The following is a 13305-nucleotide window of genomic DNA, read 5'->3' as shown; positions in this document are numbered from 1 at the left end:
TTAGAGCAGAGTTTGCGTATACGTTTCTCGTTAGAGAATCCGGGCCCAGAAAATATGACGTATCCTATGACATTTTGTGTTCCTATTGCCTGTTGCCCGGCATTGCGCAAGGGCCTTAAAATGCCCTAATATTGTATTCAAAACAGTTAAAACGATCGGAATGATTTTAAGATTCCATCCAGCCAAGCAGATAAAGCAGCTTGTGATTCTTTAATATGATTGGTTCTTACTTTTAGTTCCTCGTTAGATCTAAGCGTAGAAACCAATCGTAATAAAGAATCGCTTAACAATAAACTTTGTCTGCTAAACGCAGCCAATGATATGATCATATAACAGAGATCTTACTTTTTTAGTATTATTATACTTAAAGTCATCATATATGATAATAATAAAAGTGTAATAATAAAATAATAAGTATAATAATAAAAAGTAAAATAAGATCATACCAGAGAGAAAGATATGAGAGTGGTTAGAGTGGTCATGCCCGCGTTATGGCTGTACCCGAATCCTGTCGGTATACGCACGTTTTTGTGGTTCTCTTCCGTGCTATGTCCACGATTTTTTTATTTTCTTTGGAAATAAAACCAAAAAAATCGTGAATCTAACGGAAGAGAACCAAAAAATCGTGAACATAACATGAAAGAGAACCCCAAAATCGTTGACATTACTACAAAATAGTGGACATAGCACGGAAGAGAACCACAAAAACGTGTACATACCGACAGGATTCGGGTACGGCCAAAACGCGAGCATGACCACTCTTATCTTTAAAGATAGAAATTTCTCTCTGATCATACTTACGACGAATACTTACTACTCAACAATTCCCAAGTAATTTAAAAGAATAAACCTAATAATCCATTCAGAAATAAATCAAAATAAAGTAGTTAGTACCGAAAAATAAAATTATTTTTATTTAAATGAAAAAATATAAGTCGATCTGTTACACAGTGTTTCGAGCAATTATAAAATTAGAAAATCGTGGTTGACCGAGCGCAGTCAACTCGTGAAGTAATTAAGTACCTTAATTGTTAGATTAAAAGTAAATTCGTGCGTATCGAATACTTCAGTCACTTCAGTATTCTGTATTTACTTTCGTAAAATACAGGCCAGCATAACGTTTCTTGTTGATTAAGGCCCGGTTTCACCAACGTGATTTAATCTAATCGGTCGATTAAATCACATTGGTGAAACCGGGCCTAAGAGATACGGAAAATACACTTTCTCAAACTCCAGATTTATGGCTTGATGAATTTAGACGTCACGTAATCGGCCGCCTCTCTACCGAGTTCCATATATTGCATCTTCTATAGATTTTACGCCAAACTTTATCATCACGGAATCCGTGCCGCCGTATATGACTGTCGCATCGTTTTTCTACTCGAAAGCGATCCTCCACTGCTTGCTTTGTTAGTCCTATCATAGTGCGTCCATAAGCGGTAACGCTCTGCAATTATAATTATTATAAATATTCTATATTTTCCATTAAATATTTCGCAATGCTCCTTTTGTTAAATATGTTTCGAAGAATATCGATAACTTACAGCAGATATTTCCAGTGGCGATCGTGGCGCAGAGAGATGTGCGCTGGTCTAGTGAGCCAGAGAACCGAATTCAAATCCAGCAGATATTTCCAAGGTAATTTTCCCATCTGCGCACCCGTGAAACCATACACGGAATTTGCCGACACTTTCAACTCTCGTTCCTTCGAATTGCTCATCAGTACCGTGGCCCTGATGCGTTGGCAGCAAGTAATCCTTTTCCCTGGTCTGACAACATTAACAGAAATAATTAATCATCAATATCAAGACAATCATTTCTTTCTTTAATTGTGTTATTACCTTACGTAGAAGTTGAGAAACCGCGAGTCTGTGTATTTCCGTTTTGTAATCCCGTAATATCCTTATGCTGGACATCTTCTTTTTATTCTTGAAGGAAATGATATGATACCGCGTTTAGAGTGTAAGATCTCAGTTTATAATCTCGGACTAATACCTAGAAAGTACACATTTTTATTAAACCTGTGATACAACAGAAAGAATCGTGTTCATATATGAATTTCTTTACCAGTAATAAATCGAACGGAACTCTTCCTTCAAAATTGATCGATTTGTTCTCACGACGATCCATTTGTTTACTCTGCAGCACATGATCCTTGATCACATCAGATTCCCTAACCTCAAACATCCTCATTATTGATACAGGTCCTACCTTACTGCCTGGCATTCCCGGAAGGGGTTTACCTACATACCCACTCTGCTATTTATCCGACTACTGATGAAGATGGCAATCCGCTTGAAACATAATTCGGTCTGTCAACCTACAAGGATCATCAGACGCTCACCATACAAGAAATGCCGGAGAAAGCTCCAGCTGGTCAGCTTATACTTTTAACACATATTTGAAATATGTTTTAAATAATATGTTTATATAATATTATTACCTATAATGGTCAATTTCAATTTGCTGGAATGTGAATGTGTCAACTTGTAAATTCAAAGGTGGCGGAGGAGCCCTGCTCCATTTTGCAGATGTATTTTCTTGTTCAAGTCCCTGTGTGCATAAAAGCAAATTATTAATAAGTAATATAGACTATAAATTGTATATGTTTAAACAGGAAATTAACTTTGTATTGTAAAAAGTTGTTAATAACTGGAAATATAATGAGGACACAAAAGTGAGATGAAAAAGTTCAATAGTGAAATGAATGATTACCTAAATTTGAGCTTCTTCGGCGCTAAAAATGCCAAAAACGGTTCTTTATTTGTTCACTGAGTGTGTGACTACAGCAAAATGGTCCAGCAATGGGTGATAATGCTCCTCCCTCTAGAAGGCGGACGCTGACCCGGATGCTGCGTGCGCAGAGAACGCTGCTTACGCAGTGAGAGATGTGGGAAGTGTTATTCCCACATCAGTAGGCGTGGCGTTGTCAAGATCAACCCATTTACATACTCTAAAACAATAAAAGTACTTATGTTAAGTCATTTTATATAAATAAATATGAATTAAGAAAAAAACAAAAAAATAAATTTTTTTGGACTTAATTTCTCTGCTGTTTTCTGCATGAAGTTCGCGAATTGATTCAAATGCTATAAACAAATTAAACAAAGTAAAGAAAACAAAGTATTCACCACGTTTTTCCATAATAATTTGTTTATGCGGTCACGATCACCATCCCACACTCTTGATTCACTCCGCACAAACAAATTACTGTAGAAAAAGTTGAACGTGACGAAGACTTTGTTTCCTTTTGTTTTGCACTAATTTATAACATTTGAATCAATTCGCGAACTTCATTTTTATTGTATGTAAATGTAATGGTAATTCTTTAGTTTAGAGCTTGAAGGCCTTACCTCAAATATCGATGATGCTCAAGTATCGATGATCAATTATTATGCTCAATCGACGCGTTTTTGCACGAAACAAAAGAATCTGGCAGAAAAAAGTAACGCTCTACCTCGATATTAAACGTTAAGTATATAAAGTTGACAGAAATTAGGTTAATTTCATGCTAACAATCGAGATATATATAACACTACCACAACACAAGCGCGCAGCCGCCGCAGCCATCATATATTGGGATTGGCGGTCGTGACGTCACCAAGGCAAAATGGCCGGAGAGAGTAGGTCACTTGTCACAATACAATACGACGTATGTGCTTATTTATAAATTTCAGTAATTAAAATGAGACTGCCCATAAGTGAAATATGCAATTTTACCAATTCGACGCCTTCATGCCGCAATTCGATTTATTTATGTGGCAGCCGGCGACCTACTCTTTTTAGTTCTGTTTTTGCCACCAGATAGCGTATCGCAGTTTAGCCATTCCCAATATCATACGGCCGCAACGCGCGCCACGCATCGGCTGCATGCCATCATGGCTGCGTTCGAAAACATTACCCGAGTGTACACGAGTATACTCCCTTCTCTTTCTATCTCAGCGAGTTAGAAGGAGAAGGGAGTATACCCGTGTATATCCGGGTGACGTTTCCGAACGCAGCCAATTGCGTTTTTCAGTTTTTCACTGACAGAACTGGTGTGAGTGCGCACTCAGTGTTCAGTGCACCACAGTGCACATTATAAGCCTGCAAATATTTCGACTGATAAAATACCCAGTATATATTTTACCAAATAGTGCAATAAAGAATATTGAGGATTTCATGATTTAATCCGTTTATATTAAACATATACTTTATATATATATACGTTGGTTTGTGCACGACGGCTTTAATGTGCACTCTGAATGCGCATCAGTTCCTGTCAGTAGTGCCAGTGAATTTTTCTTTTGCAAGAAATGGGCTGACACGGGATGTAATATAAACAATGTTGACTTCCCGTATCTGATTAATCGTGCACAACATCTCAATGTTAAGAATTTCAACTTCCTCGGTCGAATAAAAAATATGAAGTCTGTGATCAAGGATCATGTGCTGCAAACTCGGTTGCAGTAGAGAGAGGAGATCCACTCCACAGTAGATGCGTTCAAGCTGCAATCAGGGATCATGTGCTGCAGAGTAAACAGATGGATCGTCGTGAGAACAAATCGATCAATTTTAAACGTTCGATTTATTACTGGTAAAGAAATTCATATATGAAAATATGAACACGATTCTTTCTGTTGCATCACAGCATCACGGCTGAGGGTTACACCGCATGTCCGAGGCGGAAGCAATTACATGAGGCAGATCTGCGAGGGCGTGAAGCATATGCACGAGAAGAATATCATTCACCTAGGTAAGACTCATATTTTAACGACTTTCTTGCGACACATATTATGGAAGTACATATTTTAATTATTTGTCAATTTGAACTTTAATATAAAAATTTAAGCCTATTATACATTTGAAAAACGATTCTTTTAAAAAGTTAACAATACATTCTTAGTTAAAAATAAATTATCTATTAGTTTATGATCATTTATTTCCAATAAAATATAGCGCAATTTATCAAGATATTCTTCAAAGCGATGTTCTTATAAAATTTCGAAAATTGAAATGCTTCTTCAAAAATTTGCATTTAAGAATTTATTATTATTATTATATTAAATAAACAAAACTCCGTTAATCTGATTGTTGGTTGTGAATTTAGATTTGCAGCTGCGAAAAGTTTTATCTATTTTAGATTTATACCCGCTTTTAACTTTTATACTTAAATTATATTTTTAATTTTTGATCCCGTTTATGTATAAGTATTATATGAGCACAGCTAACTCGAGTACAGAGTTGAACGTATTATTTTAATCGTGTAATTTGCAATTACAATATTTCCAGACATCAGACCTGAGAACATCATGTGCCAAACTCGCAACAGTACGAATGTGAAACTGATCGATTTCGGTCTGGCTACCAAACTCCATCCGAACGAAGTAGTGAAGATCAGTACAGGTACCGCCGAGTTTGCTGCCCCCGAGATTGTCGAACGCGAGCCGGTAGGCTTTTATACCGATATGTGGGCCTGGCGGTGTACTGGCTTATGTTCTGTAAGTAGATTTTTTTGTCACTTCGTAATTATAACAAATGCAGCGTATTAAACTCTTTTCTGAAAATATCGCGTTGCAATGAAATATTTCGGAGACAATTGAATTGCGCAACATTTCAATTTTAAACTATATACAAATTTTAATGATTGTATGCAAGCGATTGTATGTTAATACTATGGCTATATAGTTTGTACTATGTAAGGGCCGGATATTCAATTAAAAAAAAGATATCTATATTATAAAAAATGCAGGAAATATCAATCCTGCATGTTTCCATTTATAAAAATAATGACCTACTTGATGAATACAGAAAATAATTAAAATTTCGCTAATGTGCAACGCTTAAATTAATTATACTTTTGCAGATCGCCGACAAGCAGCGCCTAGATTTGTCATCAAGCCGCAGAGCGCGTTCGCCTACGAAGGACAGAGCGTGAAGTTCACTTGTCGCGCGATCGCGATTGCAGCACCGACCCTGTCTTGGTCGCATAACAATCAGGAGCCACGGGAATCCGTCAAATTCATGAAGCGGTACCACGGCGACGATTACACCTTCATTATTAACAGAGTCAAGTTGGAAGACAGAGAAGAATATATTATACGCGCGGAGAATCATTATGGCTACCGTGAGGAGGTCGTTTTCCTTAATGTACAACGTAAGCGTTTTAGAATTTTATACACGTTTGCGATTACATAGCGTTACTCTGAGAAAATTATAATTTTTAACGTAGCTTAATATTTGTAACATCTTTAGATACTTTCAGATAGCTGTAATTTATTCTATATCTAATTTATACTTTGATGAATTATCTAATTATATTTAGGCTGTCTAATCAATGCTAAATATCGATCAACATTTTCATTTCTTAACTGCTTTATAAATCTAAGAAATAAATATTTCTATGTATATGATCCTTTCATTTCATTCTTTCAGCACTACCGAGAGAAATTCCGAAGTATAGGCCCGAGTTGCATCCTGTACACAGACGAGAACCGCTTGGTTACAACGTGTGGCTGGAGACGATTAAGTCGGCACCGAGCTTCACCTTCCTGCTACGACCACGTGTCATCCAGATCAGACAGACTTGCAAGCTGCTCTGCTGTCTGAACGGTAATCCAATGTCCACCGTGAAATGGTATAAGGACAGAGAGGAATTGTCCAAGTATAATTATCCCATGAGCAATGCCGACGGCGTCGTCACGATGGAGATCGTTGACTGCAAACCGGAGGATAGCGGCAAATATCGTTGTGTAGCTTCCAACAAGCACGGCAAGGATGAAACTAGTTGCGTGGTCATCGTAGAAGGTATGAGATGAATAAGTTATTAAATACTGAGTAAAAAAAGATATTACATTGAAGGATGAAAGATTATTTCACGGAGTTGAACACAATAAATACACTACTATCGCGAATAATTTAAATTAATTGTAACAAAAAAATAGAATTGATACTTTTAGATAAATTACTTTAAAAAATGAGATTATTGTGTTGCGAACAAATTTTTAATTGACTAAGAATAAAAGTAATTTTATTTTATAAATTATAAAGTTTATTTTGAGTATTTAAAATAGATCTTATTTAAATTAAGATTCATTTACGTTTTCTGAACTTACCAATTTATTTGATAAGGGCGATGATATTATCTGTATAATTTATATTTAATTTGCTAACGAAACAGACCTCATTGAGTGTTTGTTTGTAGGCACTGGAGAAACGAAGGAGCAAGTAAAATTAGTACACGACCTTCTACATTCCGGAGGTAGAGCTGTAAGAGTGTACCCTGTTTGCCATCCTCTTCCTCTGTCATTAAAAGCAGTGTTGCATTAGACAATAGACACTAGATTTTGTCTTTGTGTTTGTCAAGCTTTTCCTATTAGTATGCTTTTTATAAATATGTAAAACCAGCTATCATATTAGCTGTATACAAAATATTTCATAATTCTTTTATATTATTCAGATAGAAATAACTGTAAAATTTTCTATTTATCAAGACTTATTCCAAAAATAACAATTTCTTTAGATTATTACACACATAACTATACTCGTTCTTTTTATCCTGCATTCGCACTTCATATTGGATTAGCTTTTCCATTTATTTTTTAATGTTTTTATAGCTTGTGTTTTGTAATAAAACGCAACTCTCGTGAACTTTATGACAAGATCACATATATGCAAACGTATTGTGTCGTTGTCTCATAACAAGTGATTTTGCTCAAAGATCGAAGGTTTATCGAGCAACCACTGAAACCAACACCACCGCCAATCGTGACAATTCACAAATCCAGTGGATACAGCGGCTACAGTTCCACGACCACTCAAGGCCAATCAAGCTCCACTTCTTCATACATACCTAAATGTGATCACTTAAAAACATGATACAGTGTTTCATGATATGCATTATGTTTGCGTTTAAAGAACTGAAATTTAAATAAGTTGTATTTTTATAAATAAAGATTATTTATGTGTGATCATTAAGAATATATATTATTTTATAAGAATATAAGCTTCAACCTGATTGAATTTACATAAAATTGAAGAGAATTCTCGTATTCATACGTGAATATACGTTTCCTAGTAGAATTCTCTTGAAAAAAAACCTACTTCTTCAATGTATGCTTCCGTTTCTCACTTGTGGGAAGTGTTTTACTGTAAAAATTATAGATTTGTTCTATTTGAAGTAACAAAACGTCATTTTTTTTTTAAGAACTCTATTATTTCATACAATTTTCATATAGATCCTAATGTTCATGTCTTTTACAATAAATAAGTACTATATGTATCTCAGGTCTATATTCCACTTCTTAGCAAGAACTATTCTTACAAATTATCTGCACAAGTTTCTTAAAATATAGTTTACTTACTGGGAACTCGAACTGGAGCTTTACGTTACATTGAAGTGCTATGCATTAGCAAACAGTATGTTTATATATAGTGAAACCGAATCTATAAGCAATATAATACATATACAGAGTAAGAGTTAGAGAATAGAATTAAATTCGCAGTTTACAAATAGTTTCGATTTACGTTGTACAAAATTAATGTTATAATGCATATAAACTACGTATATTCATATATTTATATATATGTATAGATTATAAATAATACTTTTCTAGCGTCTAACTTCTCTTTATCATCTTTCATTTTTCAATAACTTCCTGAAAGCTAGCGTCAGTGTTATAAAATATAAGAACGTATATGGGCAAGAAAATAAAATGAATAATGCGATAATGATTTTAATCCTTTTCTCGTTATAGCACAAATGTGTTGTTAGGCCAAACGTTCTGTATCTTACAGCCATGGGTGCCACGAGGGATCCATTCTGCAGAGATTGTCATGGCTATTGGCAGCGGCTACTAGTGTGCTGACCTTACTGTCAATGCCGTCGAAATTCGCGAGAGAATTTAGTCTACCGACAATCGCGTTGACCGCGTGGTTCACCATCTTTATCAGAAGTTCACCCTTTAGATCGGTCGGCTCTTGTGATGTGCCCTCGGCGTCTTCTTGCCGTTTATGGTCCGCGATCACTTCATCCCGCAAAATTGTGCGAAGTATAGCATGCAGCTGGAACGTAGGCTGAACCAAACAGCGCGCTGTGGCGATCGCGCTAGCGGTCAATGGTCCGCAAACTCCTGTAAAAGAATTAACATCGTGAAACCTGAAAGAATTTGGCAACGGTCTGCACAGTAATGAATATCGGATTTACTACAAGTATTTCTATATAACATTTGAATTTATCCAAGCACAAGGGATGTCTATATCAAGATATATCTTTATTTTCACGTCGACAGACGAGAAGATTAAGATTGTGTCTGACTGACCTATAGTTGTGAGAAATTCGAAGATATTGGGCGTCAAGCAGAAAGGTACCGGTCTCTTTGCATCTAACTCTCCGGAGATGTCATCGATGTCGAATTTGAAATACGCGATGTTGATTAGACTGCGCAATTTCCAAAATCTACCTGTAACATAAATTATAAAGGAATATATATATAAAAAAATTCCTTTATAATACGCAGACAAGAACAGGTGACGAAGAAAAACCACCGAGATTTGTCTTCTGCGCAAATACTTGCTCGCGCTTCTTTCTTCTTAATTGCAACAATTGGTTTCTACGTTCATCTTTCCGAAGATTCTTCTCAAAATGCTTAGATGATTTTCCGATAACATTCTGTTTATCTATGCAAGAAAAAATAAAATATAAATCCTCTTATAGCGTTTTTCACTGGCAGAGCTGGTACGCACTCAGTGCACATTAAAGCTGTTGTACACTGATTTAATCTCTAATATTCAAAGTAAAATGCAAATATTTCGACTGATAAAATACGCAGTACATTTTTTATCAAATAATGCAATTATGATTTAATCTGTTTATACTAAGCATACACATTACGTTGATTTGTGTACGACGGCTTTAATGTGCAGTGCACTAAATGCGCACCAGCTCTGCCAGTGAAAAACGCTATTAGAAATCAAAGAACGTTCTGCTCAAAACATTAGTATATAGAATTCTACATTAATTACCTTAATCTAATCTCACTCGGTCTCTCGTTGAAATGATGACGGCGCAAAAAGACAGGAATCACGGACCACCATGTTTCTTGATCTTTTCGCGATTTTCTGCCGATGGGCCCGTATTCATATGGCAGTTTTATAGATGTTAAATTATGCTAAGTTACCGGAGCTCTTGCCGCCGTTCTCAATTCCCGGCCCCACTCTCCCCTATACTCGGTGATGGTGTTTCTTGCAATACTGACTGATGGTATGTGGCATGGTCTTGTAAAGTATGCAGTTCAAAAGGCGAATCGAATCTTTTGCCATGACTGCCGTAATCAGAGTGCAACGTTGCGCAACCACCTGTTAATAAAATTAATTATTGGCATTAGTCGCACGAGATATTTGCGTAATCAAGATAGTAATTTGGATTATAATAATATATTTCATTAAATGTGGTTAGGTCATCCGCACAAAAGATATTGGTGTTCTTAAATTGTCAAGACATATTATATTTCCTGATGATTTTATGTACCTTCCATTGCGCGACTGTACGAAGGCGGAGCAAAAATTTGATAGGGCGGTGGGGGGGTCTCCGGCGACTCCGGCGGAATCTCTGGCGGCTCCGGTGGCTCCGGCACCGTCGAGGGTCGTCGTCGATATGTTAGACGTATACATCGTTGTCGTATATGCCAAACATATCGTGCACCGGCACATATTAGGAATAAAATTATTCCTAATATGGTCCAATACACATATAAACCGGAGGGATACTTCTCCCCCTCGGAATATTGTGTGACGACGACGGTGCCGTTGTTGGATTCTGTAACAGAAAAACGTTTATGCTCTAACTTCCGTAATTTTTTAGATATTGGGATGCATTTTCTTTTTTTAATCAATTGAGTATTATGTAATAAGGAAGGTTGGGATTGAATTTGATAATCGGTAAAGCGGTTCTTTTTTAAGAAAATTTAGAATTTTTGTAGAAATGTCCGTTTATGCTCTAACTTCCGTATCAGTAATTGTCACAGCAAGCGACGCAGGACCCCCCACCAGCGCAAATTAAGTTCGCACTAGGTAAACAATTTATTGCTAATTAGGTGCTAATTAAGTGCCCTAGTCCGAATTGTGGTGCTCGAACCGTTTAGTAGAAAATCGCGTAAAAAAAAGGGGGATCCAGCTTGTCATTAAGCTGGTCCTACAAAGAAAACAAGTACACTATAATTTAATCCTTATTAAGTGCTAATTAAGTGTTCTAAAATATTGACAGATTATAACATTTATTTAAATATACCACCCCAGATAGCACTAAACATTTCTATAATCTATCGAATATTCTATATAATATTGTATGCATATATTTATAGCTAGAATATTCTATAAGCATTTTAATAAAATGTTTTATAAATGTGCATAGGATATTTCACAGAATATTTTATAGATCATCCTATATATTTACATAACACATAAAATAAATAGGGGTAAACAGTACAGTTGCTGGCCACTCTACAATGATTGGCCACATCTTAAAAAATTAAGGATTATAAAAGAAATATTAGTAAAATGTTTTTTATTATAAATACAAAATATTTAATACACTTTTAAGAGAAACACTTTTAAACATTTTAATAGTATTTCTTTATAATCTTTAATTTTTTAAGATATGGCCAATCATTGCATTGTAGAGTGGCCAACAGCTGTATGTATTGTTTACCTCTATTTTATGACCATATAAGTTTTTATTTTCCAAAACAGCTAAATTAATTTCACCTTTTTTACAAGAAAAACAAAAAATTAGATAGTTGTATTAAATAATACAACATGAGAATGTTAGAGTGTTAATTTCATCTATTTCACTTAACTGATATTATCGGTTTCTTAATTTTAACACTTATACATTATCAATTTCTATTGTATTTTATTTAATTTTCGTCTTCCTTATAAAAAAGATGAACTTAACTGCTTTTGAAAATGGACAACTCCATGTTTTTTAGAACAACTGTGATTATTGGAATATGTAGATATATTAAAGAACTGGTTTATATATATGTAATTAATAAATACACAAATTTAATTAATTTAGAGTTTATTTTTTTTATTTTAATTTTTTTGCATTTAGGCATTCTTATTTACAATACTATTTATAATTTATATGCAAAATATTATTATAATGCAATATAAGGCTAGCATATAATTTGAAATCGAAAAAAGAAATTCAAGTAAGTTAAATTTAAAATAAAACAGAAAGATTTTTTCAAACTGCAGAAGAATAATATAGGATTTTTTCTGACAATTACATGTGTACATAACAATGAAAGAATAAGAAATGAAACTAGTATGAAAGTTTTTGATTTGTACTTGCTCTATATAATATATGTGTTTCGTATCTCAATCTTCGTGTACTCTGTGTGCGCAGGAAATATCACAAAATATAATTATCTGGAGATGCAGATATATTAATAAGGCTTTTCCTTATTTAACGCTGCAATATAAAGACTTCCGGCAAAAAGAATTTAGCATAAGAATAAAAATAAAAATAAGAAAAGAAATGTAAGTTGTTTATGTTGGTTTAAAGCGGAGAGGTTATCTGATATACCATCAGAAACCTCGGTGACGTCAGGAATATTAAGGAAGGGCGGACAAACGAAATTTGCACTTGGTGGTGACAATAACTTATTTTGGACGAACATGTGCGTTCGAGATAAGCGATATGTACTTCGACGACACTCTTTTAAAAACTGACTGCTCGACTATAAACGCGAGAAAGTAACCCAATTAAAGTCCAGTAATACACTAAAAATGCCCGACGCAATAGGCTGCCGCATTAAATGGAACGCGATATATACGAACATGTGATGCCCTTGAGGCATATAGATATCGACTTGTGCGACTTTCTTCAAGCACAACCCTTAAATTTTCTAAAGAGTTTTATCCTAACGAACTGTTAAGGATGTGAAAAATATTACCAAAAATATATAAAAAAATATTCTTAAACCTTATTTAATGTTTCATAGAACAGAATAAAGGAAAAAAGATAATTATCTCTGATTAAGGGCCGATATCACAGTCTCCGATTAACGTGATCCTCCGATTAAACTCACTCTTCGTGTCTTTCTAGGGGGGACAGTTAGAAAGAGATGCAGAATAAGTTTAATCGGAGGATCACGTTAATCATGATATCGGTCCAAAAACGATGTTTTATTATGCACGTACCAGCACGGCAAAAAGGCACGGCGAAGCATGACGACGAACGACAAAGAGTGGCGCTCACTACGAATATGGCAACCTAACTTAAAATGTGCAATAAATAAACTCAACGAATATTCTAAAAAT

At 35.0% G+C, this 13305-nt stretch overlaps 1 protein-coding gene and 2 long non-coding RNA genes across 6 annotated transcripts; 1 reads left to right on the top strand and 2 right to left on the bottom strand.

The window, feature by feature from the left end:
- Window positions 1–893: 893 nt before the first annotated feature.
- On the bottom strand, window positions 894–4166 carry LOC112456310. Of its 4 annotated transcripts, XR_003040942.1 has the most exons (8): window positions 3354–4166; window positions 2716–2953; window positions 2444–2553; window positions 2252–2320; window positions 2068–2173; window positions 1842–1995; window positions 1545–1769; window positions 894–1447 (listed from the first exon to the last, which is right to left on the bottom strand). It is a non-coding gene; the product is annotated as an uncharacterized LOC112456310 (long non-coding RNA). The 4 variants fall into 4 exon arrangements; XR_003040941.1 differs by having other exon boundaries at window positions 2068–2294; window positions 3354–3863; XR_003040939.1 differs by having other exon boundaries at window positions 2068–2320; window positions 3354–3861.
- A 1228-nt stretch (window positions 4167–5394) lies between these two features.
- Window positions 5395–7946, top strand: LOC112456309 (twitchin-like). Its single transcript, XM_025018765.1, has 5 exons — window positions 5395–5480; window positions 5846–6136; window positions 6415–6786; window positions 7184–7240; window positions 7700–7946. Exons 1-5 carry the CDS (start codon window positions 5474–5476, stop codon window positions 7855–7857), a joined length of 885 nt encoding a protein of 294 aa, XP_024874533.1. The 5' UTR covers window positions 5395–5473; the 3' UTR covers window positions 7858–7946.
- A 1519-nt stretch (window positions 7947–9465) lies between these two features.
- LOC112456311 lies at window positions 9466–10091 on the bottom strand. The gene is made up of 2 exons (XR_003040943.1): window positions 10003–10091; window positions 9466–9657 (listed from the first exon to the last, which is right to left on the bottom strand). It is a non-coding gene; the product is annotated as an uncharacterized LOC112456311 (long non-coding RNA).
- Between the last annotated feature and the right edge of the window lie 3214 nt (window positions 10092–13305).

Source organism: Temnothorax curvispinosus, unplaced genomic scaffold (genome assembly GCF_003070985.1).
Source record: "Temnothorax curvispinosus isolate PA1 unplaced genomic scaffold, ASM307098v1 QBEX01006738.1, whole genome shotgun sequence".
Lineage (NCBI taxonomy): Eukaryota > Metazoa > Arthropoda > Insecta > Hymenoptera > Formicidae > Temnothorax > Temnothorax curvispinosus.
Note: the sequence above shows the minus strand (reverse complement) of the source record. Positions and strands in the feature narration are given on the sequence as shown.